This window comes from Apodemus sylvaticus, chromosome 17 (genome assembly GCF_947179515.1).
Source record: "Apodemus sylvaticus chromosome 17, mApoSyl1.1, whole genome shotgun sequence".
Classification (NCBI taxonomy): Eukaryota; Metazoa; Chordata; class Mammalia; order Rodentia; family Muridae; genus Apodemus; species Apodemus sylvaticus.
Window position 1 is genome coordinate 60,615,094 of NC_067488.1, and position 24,191 is coordinate 60,639,284.

General features: G+C 40.8%; 1 protein-coding gene across 1 annotated transcript in view; it reads left to right on the forward strand.

Moving 5' to 3' along the window:
- Nucleotides 1–24,191, forward strand: part of Muc19 (mucin 19, oligomeric) — a 101,240-nt gene that overhangs the window by 61,765 nt on the left and 15,284 nt on the right. The window contains exons 62-65 of the mRNA XM_052160363.1: nt 5–508; nt 566–1,681; nt 1,763–2,167; nt 17,390–17,455. Of these exons, the coding sequence (XP_052016323.1) occupies nt 5–508; nt 566–1,681; nt 1,763–2,167; nt 17,390–17,455 (2,091 nt within the window). The remainder of the gene's footprint in view (nt 1–4; nt 509–565; nt 1,682–1,762; nt 2,168–17,389; nt 17,456–24,191) is intronic.

Genomic DNA, 24,191 nt, shown 5'->3' on the forward strand with positions numbered 1-24,191 from the left:
GCAGCCCCTGCTGCAAGCTCCTCTGCTCCTGCGGTGCCCACATCTGTCACGGGTGTCCCGAGGTCAGCCCCCAATGCAACCTCCGCTCCTGTCACCACATCTGGACAACCTGCCTCCAGCTCAGCCCATGCAGCCTCCACCTCTGCAAGAGCAGGCAGCACCTCTGAAGCCTCCGCTGCAAGCCTGGCTCCTTCATTGACCTTTGGGCCTGCCGGCCCTGCCATCACAGTTGGCCCTGCTGCCAGCTCAGCTCCTGCTGCATCCACAGCCGAGAGGGCTGGCACCACTGCGGGCCCAGCTGCAACCCTGTCCCCGGCGAGCTCCACAGCTGGGAGAGCTGCCAACACCACAGTGGCTTCTGCAGGATCCTCTGCTCCTGCTGCCCCCACAGCTGCAACAGAAGGTGCTACAGCTGCCTCTAATGCAACCTCAGCTCCCGCCTCCACAGCTGGAGGAGCAAGCAGCCCAACTACAGGCTCCAGTGCAAGCACAGGTCCAGTTGCCTCCAGCTCTGGGGCAACTGCCAGCACAGCAGCCCCTGCTGTGAGCTCCTTGGCTCCTGCAGCAAACACAGCTGGCACGGGTGTCCCGAGGGCAGCCCCCAATGCAACCTCTGCTCCTGTCTCCACATCTGGACCACCTGCTGCCAGTGCAGCCCATGCAGCCTCCACCTCTGGCAGAGCAGGCAGCACCTCTGCGGCCCCTTCTGCAAGCTTGGCTCCTGCCTTGACCTCTACCCCTGCTGGCCCTGCCACCACAGCTCTCCCTGCTTCCAGCTCAGCTCCTACTGCCTCCCCCTCTGCAAGAGCAGGTAGCACCTCGGCAGCCTCTACTGCAAGTTCGGCTCCTGCCTCGACCTCTGTGCTTGCTGGCCCTGCCACCACATCCGGGCCTGCTGGCAGCTCAGCTCCTGCTGCATCCACAGTCAAGAGAGCTGGCACCACAGCAGGCCCAGCTGCAACCCCAGCCCCAGGTAGCTCCACAGCTGGTAGCCCTGCTACCACCCATGCTGCTTCTGCGGGATCCTCTGCTCCTGCTGCACCCACAGCTGCAAGAGAAGGCACCTCAGCTGCCTCTAATGCAACCTCAACTCCCACCTCCACAGCTGGAGGAGCAGGCAGCACAACCACAGGCTCCAGTACAAGCACAGGTATAGCTGCCTCCAGCTCTGGGGCAGCTGCCAGCACAGCAGTCCCTGCTGTGAGCTCCACAGCTGCTCCGGCAAACACAGCTGGCACAAGTGTCCTGAGGGCAGCCCCCAATGCAACCTATGCTCCAATCTCCACATCTGGACCACCTGCCGCTAGCTCAGCCCATGCAGCCTCCACCTCTGCAAGAGCAGGAAGCACCTCGGCGGGCCCTGCTGCAAGCTCAGCTCCTGCGTTGACCTCTGTGCCTGTCGGCCCTACCACCACAGCTGGCCCTGCTGCCAGCTCAGCTCCTGCTGCATCCACAGCGGAGAGGGCTGGCACCACAGTGGGCCCAGCTGCAACCCCAGCCCTGGCTAGCTCCACAGCTGGGAGAGCTGCCAATACCCCAGTGGCTTCTGCAGGATCCTCTGCTCCTGCTGCCTCCACAGCTGAAAGAGAAGTCGCTGCATCTGCATCTAATGCAACCACAGCTCCCGCCTCCACAGCTGGAGGAGCAGGTAGCACAACCACAGCCTCCAGTGCAAGCACAGGTCCCATTGCCTCCAGCTCTGGGGCACCTGCCAGCACAGCAGCCCCTGCTGCGAGCTCCTCGGTTCCTGTGGCGCCCACAGCTGGCACAGGTGTCACGAGGCCAGCCCCCAATTCAACCTCTGCTCCTGTCATCACATCTGGACCACCTGCCGCCAGCTCAGCCCATGCAGCCTCCACCTCTGCAAGAGCAGGCAGCACCTCAGCGGCCTCTGCTACAAGCTTGGCTCCTGCCTCGACCCATGCACCTGCAGGCCCTGCCACAACAGCTGGCCCTGCTGCCAGCTCAGCTCCTGCTACCTCTACAGTGGAGAGGGCTGGCACCACTGCGGGCCCAGCTGCAACCTCAGCCCCGGCTAGCTCCATGCCTGTCACCAATGGGCTGGGGACTGTTTCTATTTCAATCTCTCCTTTCGTGTCCACTTCCGTATATGTGGGTACTACAGCCTCAGCGATCATAGGATTTTCAAGTCCATCTTCTGAAACAGGTACTTCCCTTTTCATGTTTGTTTTTCGTTTTTTTCTAAAAGAAATATTTTAAGTCCTGCTCTATAGGTAATAATATTTGCTTCTGTCATTCTTAGATTAAGTCTTTTTTCTTCTTTTTCTCACTTTTCTTGTGTAGCTTCTTAGCCTTTTATAGTTTTCCCCCCTTGGGAATGGGTTATCCAAAGCAAAATTTAACCTTATTAATTGCATTTAAAAAAACCTTCATAATTTTTAGCTGCAAGTTCTTGGTGTATACCGATAGAAGGTAAAATTTATAGTGTGATGGACACAAGGTCCTTAAAGTGTAGGGCCATAATATCTAAAACTCTGTCTTCCAATATGCTTGCCCAAGGAGCCCTCCATTTCTTATCATCTGCATTATTCTGTTTAGTATTCAGTACAATTGTTGCCTCTTCCCTTGGATTAGCCTGTGGTAGCTTTGGGAAGAATTCAGGATTCTTAGACTTGATGATAAGGTACTGGTTTTATTTTCTGAAATTGCCTACAAGCCATGTTTTAGTGACAGCCTATGCCTTTGGAATGTGTGTATTAGTGATTAAATGGAAGATCACACAGCTGAAAATGATTGTTTCTACTCCAGGTGTGGGCCATGCATTGGACCAGGCTGTCTTTCACCTAGGACACTTTCTGAGAACCACCCTGTTCTTTCTCCTATAATATCTCCTCATTCTTATCCTCCTCCACTCTATCGGTCCTCACCTTGCCACCCTGAGTAGTCAGCCTCCCAAACATAAAACACTAAGAGTACCCAAGCCATATTCCTGTTTTATGTGGTCCTTTTCTATTCCAGTTTCTAATATGCAGAACTATACAATGACTCCTAAGAGTTTTATATTCCACGGTATTTTTTTATGCCATTGGCCCAATGAGATGTGAAAGTAGTGGGGGGATGCAAGGTGACAATGACATACTAGAATATTTAATCCCACACCTTGTATAAGAGCTGGCTTTAGTAGTCTCTAAAATATCTCACATTCAATAAAATCCAAAGAGAACACTTTTGCCCTTTACGTCGATGACTAAATCTGAAATATGTTCAGGATCTTTGCGAATAAGAGTTTGCTATGCTGTAAGCATAGATACTTTGTTATCATCAGCAGAGGTTGAAGTTCACTCAGGGCCTCATTCCATGAGTCATTTTAAGGACTTCAGGGCATCCTTTCTTTTGTACCCTATTGGTCTTGCCTTTGAAGACCAATGACTTTGTTGTCCACCCAGTCTCTCCAGCTTGCCTAGCTCACCATCTAGGAACATGAAAGCGCCTAAGGTGTGGTTCCTGGAGCATCCCGAGCATCATTTGGAAATTTCTGACAAATGCAAATGAGCTCATGTACTTAGAATAGGGTGTCAGTGAACAGACTCCCCTAGAGAGTTTATTAACAAGCAGTTCATCTTTAAGCAGCTGATCTCCACCAATGAGGGAGCTAACTGCTCTGCCACTCCATTGTATGTTCTTTGGGAAGGATAATAATAATAATAATAATAATAATAATAATAAATAGTTCTCCATTGGTAGCCAGGTCCACCCATACCTTAGACAAGTAGTCCCTTTGATGGATTTTGAGGTTCTACTGGACCTCAGCTCGTATCATCCCTTAAGCTGGAAATGCAGGAACCACAGCATCTCTGTACCCCAGCTGCACAAGCCCTGGGTCACGGAAGGTATGCTCAGCTGTGAATGAGAATCCTGCCCCATGTCCTTTAGAAGAAATTCTTAAGAGACACTTTTCCCCCTAAAATTCAGTACCAGGTTTCATTATTCCTTATATTAATTGAATTGTAACATCTTTAATAGTTGTTTTAATATATCATACTATTTCATGCTCCTCCTTCCTTGAGTGTTGCTGATACTGATGAAGGTGTTTTGGAAGCTAATTGGTTTTTTTTTTCTATATCTAATTAGGGACAACTCTGAAGTCTTCAAATGTAACCACAGCAGCAGACAAAGGCAAAGGAAATGCCAATGACAGCGTGTTGAGAGGAGGTAATCCCACATAATCAATCAATAGGAAGAGTATTTAAAAAGTCAATAAAATAATAGCATAGTTACCTAACACTTCAAAGTTCCTCTGTTAACGTCACACATGTTCCTTGTTAAGTTTGTAAACATTAATGGCTAGGGGATAACATTTTTGTGACTTCAGATATTATTAAATATACAAGAGGCAAGAGTAGCGTTAGAACTCCCCCATCTGAAGGTAAAAGCTGGAACCAAGAAAGGATAAAGATAATGAGCTTGTTCTTGAAAAATTTGACTTAAAACTGTGACTTAGAGACTTTGCAGGACAATATTTCTTAATAAGATTAATGGTTAAAAAATAGAATTTATAGAGTATCTTAATTAGGTTTACTCTTGCTGTGATGAAACACTATAACCAGGCCAAAGGTTTAGACCTCCCTTTAAGTTTCAGAGGGTTTGTCTGTAATCACCATGGCAGGGAACATGGCAGTAGGCATGTCATAGTGCTGGAGTAGTAGCAGAAACCTTACATCCTGCTCTGTAGGCGTGCAGCAGAGAAGGAGTTAGATTGGCTCTGGCTTGGGCTCTTGAATCCTAGAAGCCCAATACTCTTGACATACTTCTTTCTATAAGGACACACAGCTCATTAAAGAAAGCCACATCTCCTCTCAAGGCCACACCTCCTCCCACAAGACCATGCCTCTTTTTTTTTTATTCAATATATTTTTTTATTTACATTTCAAATTATTTCCCCTTTTCTGGCCCCCCTACTCCCCGAAAGTCCTATAAGCCCCCTTCCCTCCCCCTGTTCTCCCACCCACCCCTTCCCACTTCCCTGTTCTGGTTTTGCCTTATACTGCTACACTGAGTCTTTCCAGAACAAGGGGCCACTCCTCCATTCTTCTTGTACCTCATTTGATGTGTGGATTATGTTTTGGGTATTCCAGTTTTCTAGGTTAATATCCACTTATCAGTGAGTGCATATCATGACTGATCTTTTGAGACTGGGTTACCTCACTAGTATGATGTTCTCCAGCTCCATCCATTTGCCATTACAGGTTTGGCTTCCACATGCATATGGGCCCACATGCACAGAGCATGCACACACTCATGCACACACACCATGTATACATGCAAAAATAATCTGAAAGATTAATTATTAAATTTTCCTAAAAGTCATAAGCAATTATTCCAGACTGCACTGTACAAGAACAATATTCAAAAGCTATAGTTTTACATCACAGCAGTGAGCAAGTAAGAGCTTAAAGAGAAGAGCACAGTCGTTTACATTAGCTCGCAAAGAGTGAGATACTCAACTATAAAACAAATATATATATATCAACATGACCTCAACAGAACTACATGAGAAAAATTGCAAAGTAGAGGAAAGAAATAAAATGCAAACAAATAAATAGAAGAGTATTCCATGTACATAGAGAAGATGTTATACTGTCAGTGTTTTCTTTTCTTTTTTTTTTTTTTTTTTTGCCTTTGTCCAGTTGTTTTTTTTTATTCGATATATTTTTATTTACATTTCAAATGATTTCCCCTTTTCTGGCTTCCCACTCCCCAAAAGTCCCATAAGCCCTCTTCCCTCCCCCTATACCCCCATCCACCCCTTCCCACTTCCCTGTTCTGGTATTGCCCTATACTGCTACACTGAGTCTTTCCATAACCAGGGTCCACTCCTCTGTTCTTCTTGGACATCATTTGATGTGTGGATTATGTTTTGGGTATTCCAATTTTCTAGGCTAATATCCACTTATTAGTGAGTGCATGCCATGATTGATCTTTTGAGATTGGGTTACCTCACTTAATATCATGTTCTCCAGCTCCATCCATTTGTCTAAGAATTTCATGAATTCATTGTTTCTAATGGCTAAATAGTACTCCATTGTGTGTGTGTGTGTGTGTGTATATATATATATATATATATATATATATATATATCACATTATTTTTGTATCCATTCCTCCCTTGAGGGATACCTGGGTTCTTTCCAGCTTCTGGCTATTATAAATAGGGCTGCTATGAACATAGTGGAGCACGTATCCTTATTACATGCTGGGGAATCCTCTGGGTATGTGCCCAGGAGTGGTATAGCAGGATCCTCTGGAAGTGATGTGCCCAGCTTTCTGAGGAACCGCCAGACTGATTTCCAGAGTGCTTGTACCAATTTGCAACCCACCAGCAGTGGAGGAGTGTTTCTCTTTCTCCACATCCTTACCAGCACATACTGTCTCCTGAGTTTTTAATCTTAGCTATTCTGACTGGTGTCAGGTGAAATCTCAGGGTTGTTTTGATTTGCATTTCCCTAACGACTAATGATGTTGAGCATTTTTTAAGATGATACTCAGCCATCCGAAGTTCTTCGGGTGAAAATTCTTTGTTTAGCTCTGTAACCCATTTTTAATAGAGTTATTTGGTTTTCTGGGGTCTAACTTCTTGAGTTCTTTGTATATATTGGATATTAGCCCTCTGTTGGATGTAGGGTCGGTGAAGATCTTTTCCCAATTTGTTGGTTGCCAATTTGTCCTTTTGATGGTGTCCTTTGCCTTACAGAAACTTTGTAATTTTATGAGGTCCCATTTGTCAATTCTTGATCTTAGAGCATAAGCTATTGGTGTTCTGTTCAGGAACTTTCCCCCATACCGATGTCCTCAAGGATCTTCCCCAGTTTCTTTTCTATTAGCTTCAGAGTGTCTGGTTTTAGGTGGAGTTCTTTGATCCATTTGGAGTTGAGCTTAGTACAAGGAAATAAGGATGGATCAATTCGCATTCTTCTGCATGCTGACCTCCAGTTGAAACAGCACCATTTGTTGAAAAGGCTATCTTTATTTCCATTGGATGTTTTCAGCCCCTTTGTTGAGGATCAAGTGGCATAGGTGTGTGGGTTCATTTCTGGATCTTCAAGCCTATTCCATTGATCCGCCTACCTGTCACTGTACCAATACTATGCAGTTTTTAACAGTATTGCTATGTAGTATTGCTTGAGGTCAGGGATACTGATTCCCCCAGAATTTCTTTTGTTGTTGAGAGTAGTTTTAGCTATCCTGGGTTTTTTGTTATTCCAGATGAATTTGAGAATTGCTCCTTCTAACTCTATGAAGAACTGAGTTGGGATTTTGATGGGAATTGTGTTGAATCTGTATATTGCTTTTGGCAAAATGGCCATTTTAACTATATTAATCCTGCCAATCCATGAGCATGGGAGATTTTTCCATTTTCTGAGGTCTTCTTCCATTTCCTTCTTTAGAGACTTGAAGTTCTTGTCATACAGATCTTTCACTTGTTTGGTCAGAGTCACACCAAGGTACTTTATATTGTTTGTGGCTATTGTGAAGGGTGTCATTTCCCTAATTCCTTTCTCACCCTGCTTATTCTTTGAGTATAGGAAGGCTACTGATTTGCTTGAGTTGATTTTGTAACTAGCCACTTTGCTGAAACTGTTTTTCAACTGTAGGACTTCTCTGGTAGAATTTTTGGGTCACTTGGGCAGACTATCATATCATCTGCAAATAATGATAGTTTGACTTCTTCCTTTCCAATTTGTATCCCTTTGACCTCCTTATGTTGTCTAATTGCTCTAGCTAGTACCTCAAGTACAATATTGAAAAGATAAGGAGAGAGGGGGCAGCCTTGTCTAGTTCCTGATTTTAGTGGGATTGCTTTAAGTTTCTCTCCATTTAGTTTGATACTGGCTACTGGTTTGCTGTATATTGCTTTTACTATGTTTAGATATGGGCCTTGAATTCCTGTTCTTTCCAAGACTTTAAGCATGAAATGATGCTGAATTTTGTCAAATGCCTTTTCAGCATCCAATGAAATGACCATGTGGTTTTTTCTTCTTTGAGTTTGTTTATGTAGTGGATTGCATTGATGGATTTCCATATATTGAACCATCCCTGCATCCCTGGGATAAAGCCTACTTGATCATGGTGGATGATCGTTTTGATGTGTTCTTGGATTTGGTTGGCAAGAATTTTATTGAGTATTTTTGCATTGATGTTCATAAGGGAAATTGGACTGAAGTTCTCTTTCTTTGTTGGATCTTTGTGTGGTTTTTGTATCAGCGTAATTGTGGCTTCATAGAAGGAGTTGGGTAGTGTTCCTTCTGTTTCTATTTTGTGGAATAGTTTGAAGAGTATTGGTGTTAGGTCTTCTTTGAAGGTCTGATAGAATTCTGCACTGAAACCATCTGATCCTGTGCTTTTTTTGATTGGAAGACTTTCTATGACCCCTTCTATTTCTTTAGGGTTTATGGGACTATTTAGATGATCTATTTGATTCTGATTTAATTTTGGTATTTGGTATCTGTCTAGGAAATTGTCCATTTCCTCCAGATTCTCCAGTTGTGTTCAGTATAGGCTTTTGTAGTAGGATCTGATGATTTTTTGAATTTCCTCAGTTTCTGTTGTTATATCCCCCTTTTCATTTCTAATTTTGTTAATTTGGATACCTTCTCTGTGCCCTTTGTTCAGTCTGGCTAAGGGTTTATCTATCTTGTTGATTTTCTCAAAGAACCAGCTCCTGGATTTGTTGATTCTAGACCACACCTCCTCCAACAAGACCACACCTCCTTCAGCAAGACCACACTTCCTCCAAAAAGGTCACACCTCCTCCCACAAGACCATGCCTCCTTCAAAAAGGCCACACTTGCTAATCATTTCAAAAACAATTCTACTAATTGGGCAACAAGCATTCAAATAGATGAGCCTGTGGGGATTATTCTCATTGAAATTATCACATTCAGTAATATAGTTCATGTGAGTGAGGAATCCAGTGTTCTGTAACTGATTATACTTTTAAAGTGATATCCATGAACCCACATTTCCTAAATTCTGAAAGAGTTATTGGGGCCTTAAGCAAAAGTCAGTCCCTCGCGCCTTTTGTTCAGTAGGCTGCTGTCAGTGCTGATGAGGAGAGATGCACTAGTTTGTTCTCACCGGAGAGTGGACCCACAGTGCTTCTTACAGGAGCGATGTCCTAAGACCTAAAACAGAGCTCACACTCTCAGGGGAAAAAAAAAAGTTTTGTTTGATATAAGGTTTCTTTTAATTTTCTTCTTTTCTATTTATTTTGACCACAATTTCAACTCAGTCTATGACAGCTTTACAATATTATACTAGTCAATGGCACATGGGTTTAAAATTGCAGCAGGGTGCTATCTACTTGAGTTTTACTTGGTGATGTGCTCTTAACACATTCGGTGACGTGGAGCATGTCCCTATGACACATCCAAGAACAATAAGTGCAGTTAGATTAGATCTAAGTGGTACGAATACTTTTTTGTATCTAGGCCATTTTTAATCCTCCCCACCTTCTTTATTTTTCATTAGTAGGTGAAGGAGGTCCTACTATGCCAATGCCTAGTCAAAAAGAGGCCAGCACAGCCAGGGAACAAGGTCCTGGAACTACCAGCCCAGCAAGCTCAGGTAATTCCAAACATTCTCTCTCTGTGTTAAATGTGCCCAGCCAGAAAAACATGAATGCTGTTGTGAACATGGAGAGGTTGATCATTGAAGGTTTAATTGCATTTCCCAGAATCCCCTTAAAAGCAGCAACATATTAGAATCCAGTGCTCTTGTTAGGTTCAACAGCACTGCCAAGTCCAACAGGGGACCTGTAGGAACCAGCTCTGGAACCAGCAAGGGACATTCAACTGGGAGACCAGTCTCTGGGGTTCTAGTAGTGTTAGAGCATTAGGTAGTACAGGGCCTTCTTTAGTAGTTGAGGATGAAGGCAGCACATGAATTTTTCCATAGGATTGAGAGAACATACAAAACATATCTTTTCCGGACCTAAAGCATCAGTATTTCCTGGAACTTCTTAGGAAAATTTGTCTGAATATCGAACCACAGAGGGAAACTATATCTGAGCCTTGTGGGTTAGTGAGACATTTTGGTAATTACCTGATCAGTTTAGGGTTCGCTTCTTGTAGTCTTCCAACTTGACCACACTTCTGTTCACATCACACCAAACAGGAAGCTCCAGAGTCAGCACACTTCTGTACTCCCTCTAAGTCTTCAGAGTTTGATTGTCTAATATGAATAGAAATTCCACTGTCTAGCATGAGACCATTTCTTCAGTGTAAACCATGGACTGTTCTTTCTAGTAGTGTCAAGTACTCCATGACCTGATTTTATTTTTCTATACTTATTTTATTTTTGTTCAGAAATGTTTTTACCCCTCTCTTCTTTTGATCCTTTTTTCCATCTCTTCCATGATTCCTCTCTTTGCCTCCATGGACCCTTTTATATCATTGAGAATTGGACTTGAGAATTTTCTCAAGAAAGCTGCCAGTTCTTTAGCAAGTTTCTTGTCAGTCTTAGCAAGTTTCTTGTCAGTCTTAGCAAGTTTCTTGAGTTAGCAGTTGCAGCTTTTTTTTAATTTTTATTTTTTTATTATTTTTATTTATTTTCTTGGAATAAGTTATGTTTGCATTAAAATTACTAGGTAGAAACAAATAATATCTAGAGTGCAGCAAAATTAAGATGCTGAGTCACTTTAGTTGGATAACTAAACTCACTGAATTGTAGTATGACAATAGTTGAAGTTCTTTTTCTTAAACTGTAAACCATCAATACCAGGATGGCAGGGACCAGTCAGCCAGCTGTGTCTTCTGACTGCAGAATATGTCTCAACAAGGCTATTTAAAGCTGAGCTTTCAGAACTCTTTTTGATTGTCTAAGATGTCATAAGAAGCATTTAGCTTCTGTTTAAGAACAACCGTTTGCAAACATAACAACCTTAGGCAATAATCAGATGTCTTATTCAATGACAGAGTTTTGACATTTTACTGTGATCTTAGTTTTATGATATTTATGTACAGATTCATTTTGTGGAATTTTATTCAAAGTCTGTACAGAATGGGAATTTTCCATACTGGTGCCATTCCACAGCTCATTTGAGAAGCACAAGATACAATATAGAATCTGGGGATGAGATGACTTAAGTTCAGTTCTGGGTTGCATCTGTCATCTCACGTTCCAGGAGCAAGTCACTAAACCATGTCTGATGAATAGAAAACATTGTATTATCTGCGTTAGAAGAATTTTTAAATGGCATGAATTGCCTTGTGACTAGGACATTAAAAAATTCTACTTCTTCATCAAATGAAACAGGAACTTCTGCTGCACCTATTCCTCATGATGAAGGAGGTACTACACCCAGAGTATAGTGGTGGGTCATGGTTTGTAGAAGTCAGAAATGACTTCAGTGGACCTACTGTGGGTGTTAACAGACAAATAAAGTCTGTACCCTTAGAAGAAGGGCCCAGGAATAAAGACGTTTTAAATCTTCACAGTTGGTTCCTTAAGAACCATAGGTTATAAACTCATAACTGCAGATATAATACTATTAAAGAAGTTGATAGTAAGTGATTGGGCATAAAGAGAAACAAGAACTTGAGGATTCTAAGGAGCATAGGAAATTGTTATGACTTACTTCTGGAAAGATGGAACCTCAAAGGAAAAAGTACAAATAAATTTATGAAAGATATTTTGGAAGCAGAGAACAGCATGATGTTTTGTCCTTTAATAAAAGATCAGGGAACACATGCATTTTTCATTTAGAGAGGAACCAGAGCCCCAACTGATGAGATGACCCTGCCTGCAGTTAACTGCAGTGAGTGGATGATGCTTTCAGAGCCAGTGGCGGTACAGGAAAAAGTCTCTCATCAGAAACCCACTGGTTCTCCTGATACTTATCCAGCCATTGGAATGCAATCAGAGATATAAAGGTATCTAGCAATGTCGAGATTTTTTGTTTTCTATTTTTTTAAATGTCCTCTCCAATGGCACCACAGTGCTGTGTTGCCCTGAATGTTGCATATGTTCTCCCTACCCTATGCTGGTCAGGTCTAGCAGCAGACTTTAGGGAATGGTCACCAGACTCAGCGTCAGGACCATCACACATTCCCACATTTTCCCTGGCCTCAGAGCTCTCAGGTGAGGCATAAAGCTAAAACCTCCCTTTGAATTCAGTTCATTATGAGCTCAGTGGAGACTCAAAATTTCGTGTTTAAGTAAAATTAGCCATACCAATATCAGACACACACACACACACACACACACCACACACACCAGGATACCAGTTAAGCTTAAATTTTACCTAAATAAGGAACTTTTAAAAATTATATGTTATGTTCCATGCAACAACTGGAGTGTTGATTTGTTCTTATGTATACAGAATTCCCCTTTCCTTGGTGGCTTGTAATGTTTTCTGCTAGTTCTGGAACAAAATGCAGACTACCATTCTCCCCACCCCCACCCCGCCATATTCTGGCATATTCCATAATCTCACTTATCTTTATAGCTGAAGTAAATTCTGTTTTACTATTTACCATCGTTTTATTATCAACTCTTCTGTTGACAGACACCTAGGTTGACTCCTTCCCCTCGCTATCATCAAAACAGCCATGTTACATGGACATCCAGATGTCTCTGTAGTAGAGTATATAGCCCCTTGGGTATCTGCTGAGGAGGACTCACTTTTATATAAGGGCTACAATTAGTTGGATTTAAAGAAGAACAGATTTATTCCATTTTGAGAAGACTGTATTACCAGTGTATGACAAAGCTGATCTGTATACCTTGATTAATGTCTCAGAACATATGAAAATGCCAGTGGAGTTCTAGGGCTACCTTCAATTTCAGTGAACTCAAGGACATATATATTATAGCTGTTTGGAAAAGCTAATTGAAAGTAGTCTCTAAACATAGAACCTAGTTCAGCAAAGGTTGAAAAGAGCCTATTGGATAAATATTGAAAGAGGATGAGGTGCACACCACTTTACTAAAGGACACAGCCAAGTAGAGACAATTTACTGCATTGAAGATTCCAGTATTACCAATAGAAGCTCTCAAGTGAGAGGCCCCAACAGAATCATTTGTTAAAAACAGGTCCCACTAAATTTACCTTTGGAAAGAATACATGTAGATGCATTCATTAATGAATCTATGGATAACTTTTCTTATATCTCGGATATTGTATCTCTGTTTCAATATTCAATTAGCTGACTAAATATTTCCTTATACCAGAAATACTTTTTTTTCTAAAAGTACAGAGTACTTTAATAACAAGATCAGCTTGATCCTGAATGTGCACCTGTGCTCACAGGACAGCAGGACAGAGGCTCAAGGCACCATGGGGGTTTCGTTTTAACGAAGATGAGACATTGGTAGATACTTAAACTAGAAGATACAGGTATTTCTATGAGCCACAAAGGAGGACAAATAATCTATACATGGATAAAAGCAGTGAAGATTCTATAAACCGGGAAGGATCCTTCCAGGAAACAGGATGGAGATTTCTCATGGTAGAGGAGAGATGTGGGCAAGAATATCAAAAGAGAGACCTATGGGAAGATCCCACCAGTGCCAGAACATGTCTCTCCATCAGGCAGAACTAAGGGCCAGAAGGAAACAGGTCCCTCTTGGAAGAAAAATACTGGAGCGTATCAGAGAACAGCAGGTGGAAACGTCTGTGAAGTTGAAAGCATGAAGCGTAGAGCATGCCTAGAAAGATAACTGAGCAACCAGGGAAAACCCTGAACTTATCTAAAATAGAGGGGGCTATTTTAATAGGCAGAGGAATCCCTGTGCAGCCTGGGTATCAAAGGAAATAGTGAGGTATGTGAAGACAAGGCTGTATTAATGTAAGGTAGCAGTTAACAATTAGAAGTCAGACAAAGGAAAGGGCCCACTTGTAAAAGATTCCTTTCTCATAAGAACATAAGAGGGAGCCCTTGGTCTGAGAAACATGGGGCACACCAGAAGCTCATGTGCCACTGCATAGATCTCCTGCTGCTATACCACCACTAAAAACCAATCCAGAACAAGGGGAAATAAAACCCCAATGCCCACGCATAATTTTGTCTGGTTATTCCTGTGAATAAATTAAAATTTCAGCAATAGCAAGCATGTTCTAAAAAAATTACAGTTATGAAACATTAGCAGACACTTTAAGTAAAAAAATGAGATACAGAGATGTAACATATGAATTTAAAAACTTACAGAAAAAATATATGAATGGCAGAAATAACAAATAGCAATTTAGGATAAACAAGGAAGCAAGTTGGAGAGAATTAAAATTTATCTCAAGTGTGAGGGCCAAATGGCAAGGAATAAAGGGGTAAACTAAAGAAAAGTGATTTGGGGAAAGGGGTGGAACTGAGTGAGAAGATTCCTTCCATTCAAACATGACAGATAATTTTTAATTTAACTTTTTCATTGTCTCATACTCACATAGGTGAGACAGCTCAAGACTGTCTGAGAGCATAGGCTGGCCTCAAACTTAATATAGTTCTCTTCTCTGAGACTTCTGGTGACAAGTCTAAGCCAATAGGTTCATCTTCTCAGACACCACAAATAAAGACGAAATGGATTATGCAAGGATGCAGTTATCATGTGGAACAGATAAACATGGTCAATGTATATATTATGCAAATCTGTATGAGAAAAAATACCAGCCTACTATCTTTGTGTAAGTCAGAAGATGGCATTCTTTAAAAACAAAACCCTTAAGGGTACACACGGAAAGAACTCACCTTACAGTTGGAAGAAGTCATGATGCTAGTCATTTCTGGAAGCTAGGAAATATTTCATCTGAAACATAAAAAAGTAAATTGTCTGGGGACCAAGGAAGGGAGAGAGAGGGAGGGAAGGAAGGGAGAGAGAAAAGTGGAGGGAGAGGGAGGAGGGGAGAGAGATGGAGAAAATGTAGAGGAGGGGAAAGGACAGGAGTGGGATTAGAGGAAGGAAGAAGGAATACCAGGTTCATGTTAGATCTGCCAACAGCAAAGCAGCTTCTATGATACATCAAATGGATGGAAATACAAGCCAAGGGCTTATACGCACTTAAATATAGCTTGAACATCTGTTCTGTAGGGAGCAGCTAAAGCCACAAAATAACCAGAGGCATCAGGTATGCAGGAGCCACTTGTAATTTTACTAGAAAATGCAGGTAAGCAACGAAGAGGCACAGACGTTTTGAACCAAGGCTCTGAAACTAGAGGGGACTGGAGTGGAGGAGGAGAGTGAATGTAAACGCTGCGCATTGGGGCCAATATTTAGAAACACGTGTGACGACAATATGAAAACCGAGATGTCATTGATTTGAAAGAGGGCAAGGAGGGCTTTATGGGAATTCTTGAAGGGAGGGAGAAATGATATAATTATAACATCAAAAGTAAAAGAAAAAATATGTTGATATATAACAGGTAGAAATAAACAAGATGGACATTAGATAAACGTTGCTAGGCAACAGGAAATAAGTGGCCAAACGAATTATTAAGAGTTCATGACCAAAATAAAAGAAAGGTAGGTTTGCTAAAGATGAAAAAAATGAGCCTTCAGGGGGAAAATGATGCTTGGTAATTTCTATTAATTAAGTAAAGGCATTCTGAAGATTAGGAATCTCAGTAATAAAAGTCATATTAGTAATTGATGTAAGAGAAATAGAAACAACTGTTATCACCAAAGAGGCCAAAACTGTATTTAATTAACATTGTCACACAGACAAAGAACACCTGCTATAGGGGGTACAAATGAATTTTTCCTTAAAATCATGCAGATTCCTCAGTCATGATAAACTCAGCATCTCAGTGCAGAATCATCAGGCACGCTCCCTGACTGCAGGCAGGAAGACAAGTGCCAGGCAACGTCAGGCTTCCATTCAATGCCTTTAGAGTTAATAGTAAGCTGGGATAGGGAAGAATTAGAAGTGTGGAATTTCAAATCGAAGGCCAAATTCATGTTCCTTCAGCATGTAAATTCGAACTAGTCTGAAATGTCATTTCCCCTTTCGTGGATTGGCAGACATCCAAAAGGTTGACAGCAGCCCCGTTGACAGGTTAGGAAAGAAACAGGTGGTGTTTTGTGCCTGGCAGGTGGGTAGTCACCATGAGACACCCTGCAGAGGAGGCCTGCCAGACAAACAGAACAGAACCCCAGTCATTTACCCCGGGGCCCAGAAGCCATGCATTACTGCTTCATGGTGTGGCACCTGATGCCTGCACAGATGCCGGCTGCCCTCCTCCACCTCTCCCTTCCTTCTCTTTCCTCCATTTCTCACGCTTTTCCTTTCCTCTCCCTCCCTTCCTTGGTCCCCATGGACCCCAATTTTTTCATGTTTCTTTAACAGAAGCAGATCCATAAAGCTTGTCTTCAGATGAAGAGTACAGGAAGGGTAAAATCTATTGCAAAGGAGGGAGGAAGGGGAAACTAATGTAAAGATCTGTTTCCAGATCTGATCATTGAAAAGGCAGAAGCAGGGGGCTGGAGAGATGGCTCAGCGGTTAAGAGCACTGACTGGCTTCCAAAGGTTCTGAGTTCAAATCGCAGCAACCACATGGTGGCTCACAACCATCCTTAATGAGATCGGATGCCCTCTTCTGGTGTCTCTGAAGACAGCTACAGTGTACTTACATATAACAATAAATAAATTTTAAAAAAGAAAAAAGAAAAGGCAGAAGCAAAGACTGAACATTATCTATAACCTTATTATTATTATTATTATTATTATTATTATTATTATTATTATTATTTATTTTTTCGAGGCAGAGTTTCTCTGTGTAGTCCTGGCTGTCCTGGAACTCACTCTGTAGACCAGGCTGGCCTCAAACTCAGAATCCACCTGCCTCTGCCTCCCAAGTGCTGGGATTACAGGTGTGCGCCACCACACCCAGCTCTATAACCTTATTTTAAAAAGCAAGGTGTGTATGTTGTTTGAGGTTTGGCATTATATTCTCATGTGTGCAGATGTGCTTACAGAAGCCATGACAGGGGAAGGAGAACAGGAGCTCTGTGAGTTCTCTTACTCTCTCTGTGAGTTCCATTAAGTTGTTTGTAATGACAACCTACTCTTTCATGCCCAACCATTGTCCCACAAGCTGAAAAGAAACCCAAGAGTCTATTTACAGCCCAGGTTTTCCATGCTTCAAATAGCCTTGGAGTTTGCACTAGGAAATGGGGAATTTGCATTTTAATAAGCTAAAATAGTGACTCTTCGATATATAAAGGATTAAGGCTAAATGTTGATGATTAAAAATTATTATCACACACCATTCTGGAGCAGAGAATACAGTCAGAAATTGGATGAGAATTGGGTGAAGTTAGGAACAACTGTTGTACTTCACTTTAAACAAAAGGAAATGTGCTGTATGTGGCCAAGGCAGCCCTGGAAATGTCATGAGTAAGTACACGATTATATTACACTTGTCTTCCCTCTCTTCTTTTAGCAGGGACGACTGGAATCTCAGCCAAATCAAATGTAACAGCAGGAAGAACCACCAGTATGCCAGATAGTAAGTTTGCACTGGGATCCAGTAAAGGGCGAAATAATCACAAGCAAAGGTGTTGGAATGTTTGGAAAGGGGGGAACATAGAAAGGAGCATAAAAGAATAGTATTTGCCTTCATTTCCCAGAAATCTTAGAAGTTGATGTAATTCCAGCTTTGAGCCTTGTTCAGGTAGGACCGACAATTCTGTGGGAGTCTACTAAGGGACAAAACAACACAGGTAGAGAGAGCTTCTGCCATTGAGGTTACCAGTTCAGAACCACCAGTAGGTAGGCACAGCATACCAAGGTGTCCCAACAACGACCAACACAAAGAAAGGCCTCAGGTATTCATAGCAAATCTGAGAGTATTTTTAAAGAACCCACTAAAAGAGAATGATTGAGGTAAATTTAAAACTTATAAAATGAGTACTTTAGTTTCACTGGATTTTCCTTGTATAGCATTTGTAATATCATAGCAGTTTATGGGCAGAACCTCTTTGCTTTCCATCTGGGTTTAACTTCAGCTTTGGGTGAAACAGCAATTGAAGAATTGTTTATATTTGAAATCTATTAATATTTAAAAGACTAGCTGGTGGAAATTGGAGACCTTAGATGAAATTTTGATATAGCAAGAACTTTGCAAATAATCCAATTAGAAATTACCTAACCAACCAACCCAATTTAGAAAATATAATGTTTACTGAGAACTTGCCATTCTAAATTTTATTGGAGAAACAGGGGCCCTTTCAATGAGAAACATATAAACTATGCAAGAGGAATCATTACCTCTCCCTAAGCAGTCCTTGCATGGTATAATACTCTTTTTTTCTAGCACTGACAAAATAGATTGAAATATAAATTGATTGGTCAATGCTTTTTAGGTGATGGAGACTTTCATTGAAAAATGTAACTGGTAGACTAGTATTCACTTATCTTAATTTTTACTAGATATATCGAATAGAACTTAATTGACAGAATAAAAACATAAAAACAGTTAACATTTGAAAAAAGAATTTGTGAGATATTTAATCCATACACAAAAAGAAACAAAAATGGTAACTGTGAAAAGTGCATGAAGTATAAAAAGCACAAATATCTCATACATATTAACTTGCCTGAATCTTGCTTCTATCCTTTGAAACATTAACTGTTACTGGGAACTATTCACATTCTATGTGTCAAATAAGAGTGCTTGCTCCAAAACCTAAAGAAAAATGGAAGGGCATCTGTAGGGCTGGTTTTATAGACAGATATTGTTTAATTTGACTTTATCATGGAATGTCTTGTTTTCTTGCTCTATGGGGATTGACAGTTTTGTTTGGTATAATAGTCTGAGCTGATATCTGTAGTTCCTTAGAGTCTCCAGGACATCTGTCTAGGCCCTTCTGGCTTTTAAAGTCTTCCTTGAGAATTCAGGTATAATTCTAATACTTCTACCTTCTTTCTTTGACCAATGCATCCATTTCTTCTACTGTATCTTCAGTGTCTGACATTCTCTCTTTCATATCTTCTATTCTGTTGGTGAATCTTTCCTCTATAGCTCCTGTTCACATTCCTAAATGTTTCATTTCCAGAATTCCCTCCATTTTTATTTTCTTTATTGAATCTATTTTCATTTTCAGGTCTTGAACAGTTCTAATGATTTCCTTCAACTGTTTCTTTGTATTTTCTTGGATTTCTTTGGGGGATTTAGTAATTTCCTCTTAAAGGACTTCTGTCATGCAGTTGGTGTTGAAGTCTTTTTCTTGTGCTTCACCTTTGTTGTAATATACAGGTTTTGCTGTGGAAGGATAGCTGGGCTTTGATGACAACACAGTGCCTTTGTTGTTGATTGTGTTCTAATGCTAGCATCTAGTCATATGGGTTTGGGCTGATTATAGGTTTAGGTGCTCGTTTCTGGATTTCTCCTTTGTTGGGTAGGTGTTTTCTTCCTTAGTTTCAGTTTCCTCCCTGGATTTTCAGAGAGTATGATGGCTGACTGTTGCCTGTTTTCTTGGCCTATTCTGTTGGTATGTTCACAGTGAGTGACTGCTGGTGTTGAAGGCTATGGTGCTGGGATGAGTTGGGGGAAGGAAGGTTTGAGGAGATCTCTGTTATCCGTTGGGGTTAGGGTCAGAGAGGAAAAAGGATACCACACCATATTTCCTGCTATAGAGATGGGGATGAGATTAGCGGGTGGGGGTAGGGATGGATATCAGGAGCAACAGGACAGTGTGGATCTTCCTCAGCCTATTTGTTGTCCTTGGTGTAGCGATCCTTAGGTTAGTATGGCATGGCTACTGGGCTTGGTGTCTCAGACAAAGCAACAAGTAGAGGAAGGACGGATAGAAGGGGGATGATCTGTGGAATCCATAGGAGATAGGAGCGGGAGTGAGGGAAGGCTGTCACCATTGTTCTGCTGAAGCATGGGGATGAGACTGGGGGATTGGAACTAGGGGAACAGAAAGAGAAGAGGAGGTCTACAGGCAGGCTACTTTTCTTTGTTTCCTTTTTTCTTTTTTCTCTTTCTTTCTTTCTTTCTTTCTTTCTTTCTTTCTTTCTTTCTTTCTTTCTTTCTAGGTTTATTTATTATATGTAATACACAGTAGCTGTCTTCAGACACTCCAGAAGAGGGAGCCAGATCTTGTTACAGATGGTTGTGAGCCACCAAGTGGTTGTTGGGACTTGAACTTAGAACCTTCTGAAGAGCAGTCGGTGCTCTTAACATCTGAGCCATCTCTCCAGCCCATTTTTTCTGTTTTCAGTTCTGAGGGGAATGCCAGTCCTCTTAGTGGCTGGACTAATTTGAAATTCCCACCAACAGTGTACTAGTTTTCTTTTCAGAATATATCCTCTGCCTGCAATGCTCACCTGTTCCCATGTGTTCTCATGCTGCTAGCCAGCCATTCTGGTTGAAACAAGATATGATCTCAATGTAATTTGGGCTTGAATTTCCATGATGACAGTGAATTGAATGGGTTTTCATACATTTATTGGCCATTAATAGTTTACCTTTTTGAAAAGTATATTTATTTCATTTACCTACTTCTTGATTGGATCATTTTGGGGGTATATTACTTTTAGTACTTTAAATATTCACAAGTTTACACACACACACACACACACACACACACACACACACACATGAATCCACTGTCAGATATACAGCTGGCAGAGGCTGTCTCCCACTCTGAATTTGCTTCTTCATTTAATTGTTTTCTTTGTTGTGCATGTAATTTTTAATTACATGCAAACTTATTTACTAGTTATATTATTTACTAAGATGGTAGAGTCAAAATCCTTGTTAATGCCTTATCATAAGGCTTTCTCTTCTTTTTTCTTTTTTGTTTTTAGTGGTTTTCAAGTTTCAGGTATGCCCCCTTGGTGATCTAAAGCAGTCCAAAACCAATCCATTTTTACTGATGGTTTTATAGAACAAGAAATAAGGATTTATCTTTTATATTTGGATATCCAGAGCACTGGAATGATAGTTCAGGAGTTAAGAGCACCTGTTGCTCTATCATGTGGATGGGAATTTGGATCCTACAATATACTTCAAGTGGCTCATAAATATCTATACCTTTATCTTCTAGGGATGCCAGTGCTCTTCCAGCATGTGTGATCCTTATACACAAACACACACGCATTTGCATGCACACATGAATATTATAAATAAAAATAAATCTTAATAAAATATATCCATGTGTACTAGTGTTTAAAGGTAAGCATATTAAAGAGATATCATCCCTTGGGACTAAAGAAAAATCACAGGTGCAAAGTAGTGTAAATGAAACCAGAAGTCAGGAGGCCCAGATGACAATTACGCATGTTATTACCATCATTCTTGCTGGTTTTATTTGGGAATCCCAGTAGTGTCTGTTGGGCTTTATTGGATGGCAGATGGAAGCAGGACCATCACACAGGTCTGAGTACATGACTGACACCCAGCCAGATGGCGTGGTGTTCCCTCAAAACCAGATCACCACCCCCGGCTTTGTGATAGACTTCAGGTCCCACGTGTCCTTAACACAACATTTGCATCAGGAGGGACCACTGTGAATGGGGTTGTGCAATGCATTTTTGATACATTTTTATGTTTGCCAATTAGGAATGTAATTATTTGCTTAAAGACATCATCTCCTTTGTTTATGAGAATGTTTACTATTTTTACATATTGCTCATGAAAAGTTAGCCAAAGACATATTACCTAATTAGGTGTCACTTTGGTTGTATCAAGTCATATGGTAGAACTGCGATTTCTACCTGAGTCCAGAGTTTCTGCTTTTCTGTGCAATCCCTTTGTCTTTAAAGGATAATGCACCATGATCTTTAATAATCCAACAGAAAAACTTGCCTTTGAAGGAGCAGTTTGTCACATATTTCTAATGAAAACTGAAGACATAGTCACAAAATGGAGCTTAAAATTTTTAACATAAGAAAAACAGTTCTGTCACTCAGCAGCAAGCTGCAGAGAGTTTTAGTTGGCAAAAATATAATTGCTGCTGTATTATTAATTAACCATTTTGTAGCCTTTTTTTTATATCATTCCAACTGAACTTGTCATCAAATTCACAAATTCCTATGTAGCAACTTAGTTTTTTCAATGCTATTAAAGTCTGTTTTCAAGGTTATTGTACATTACATGTCCAGAGTAGAGAGATACCCAGCTTCACAGTACTAGAGAAAATTTTTGTTTTTGAGCCAGAAGATAACTCAGCCAATGAAGGTGCTTGCCACATAAACATGTGGACTGATTTTGGTTCCCAGAACCAATGTAAAGCTGAAAGATTAGAACTGACAACATTTTCTGTCCTCTGAACTCCACATGTGAACCATGACACATGCTCTACCCCAGCACAGACACACATACACATACAAATGTACATAAACACACACACATACACACACCAGCACCATCAATAGCAACAATGGTATCAGCAACAGCAATAGAGGCTGGAGAGATGGCTCAGCAGTTAAGATAACTTGCTGCTCTTGCAGTGGACAAAGACTCTGTTTCTAGCACTCACATGGTAGTTCACAACTGGCTCTAACTCACTAAAATCTCAGGGTATCTGACATCTGCTTCTTGCCTCTGCAGGAAACAAGTACATACTAGCATACACATCCCATATAACACACATACACACATACACACACACACACACACACATACACACACACACATACACACAAGATAAAAATCCCCTCAATGACAGCAGTATAATTTCTTAGTTTGCAGTGCCACACAAAATCAAGGCTTTAGAGAATAGACTAAATGAAAAGATTTTAAGTAGACTTAAGGACTAGATAGCTCACTCTTCTCGGGCAAGGATTTATGCTTCATTTATTCTACCTGGGTGTTAGAAAAATTTGAATATTTAAATGATACTCAAATAAGTTTATATATTCCTTATTCAAACTATGATAACAGACAAACATGAGCTAGATGGTTTATTTCAAATGTGGGATGCCATCACTGTAAAGTGACCAAATGCCTTCAAGGGACTAGTGGGATGTATTGATTTTAAAGTGTGTGTTTGCCATTTTAAAGACCTAATCTTTAATCAAGGTCAAGGAAGAACTACAGTTGTGCAGACATTTACATGGGAGAAAGGCAATGACTTGCTTTTAGTCTGATGATTTATAACTTAGATGATTTCTTAAGGGAGTGTGTTATAATACACTTCCCAAGCATATTTCATTCTAACTCTATATCTTTTCTTTATTAGGTCCATTTGAGAGAATTCCAGATGTACTAATTGAATGTAAGTTGTATAAAATCATGTTTGCTTAATGTGTATCAACATAGTCTTTTTGTCTCATCCATTTGAAAGTTCAAAAATGTTATCTGGATCAGAGAGAGGATAGCACAGACGTGTAATCTCAGCTCCCTGGAGGCTGACAGAGGACGATCTCAAGGTCAAGATCTGGTCGTGTAGACTAATGAAAAAAAGTATCAAATATAAGTAAAGAGAAAGTGGACGTTAAGACTCACAGAGAATACCAGATATGCACACATGCCTAGACTGAATCATTTGAATCAGAAGTTACACACACACACACGCGCGCACACACACACACACACACACAAACACACACACATGCGCACACACGCACACATATACATATACACAGCCACATGCTCACACACATATACATATACACAGGCACATGCTCATACACACACATGCACACACATGTAGACATATACATTCACACACATGAACACAAATGCACACAACTGGATTAAATCACCTAATCACAAGTTATAAGCACACACACACACACACACACACACACACACACACACACACATATATATATCAGGGGAGGGGGAGAGAGAGAGAGAGAGACACTTAAAGAATGTGACTGTCTTCCAGTACTCATAATCTAATATATAAATAAAATTTTAGGGATTAATCTAGTATACTTATAAATATTTTATTTTTTTATTTTAGTGCCACCAAAGCAGCCTGTAGTAACAGGTAAGACAACATGAGATTATAAATCCACATTTTAAAAAAATGGTGTTGTTAAGTATAGCAGGGAACAATGCAAGATAATGTCTTTATCAGACTGAAGTTCTTCATATTGTGGACTTTGTGTTAGACTTTGCTGTCCTTGCTTCTCCCTTCCTTCTTGTCCCTTCCCAAATAGAACAGTGGGTTAATTCACTTTCAGATCAGACTTTACACAGAACTGGCTGTGTACATGTGAACACATAGACAAAATAATGCAAGATATCCCTTCTACTGTTAAAAAGCAAAGCGATGACTCTCAAT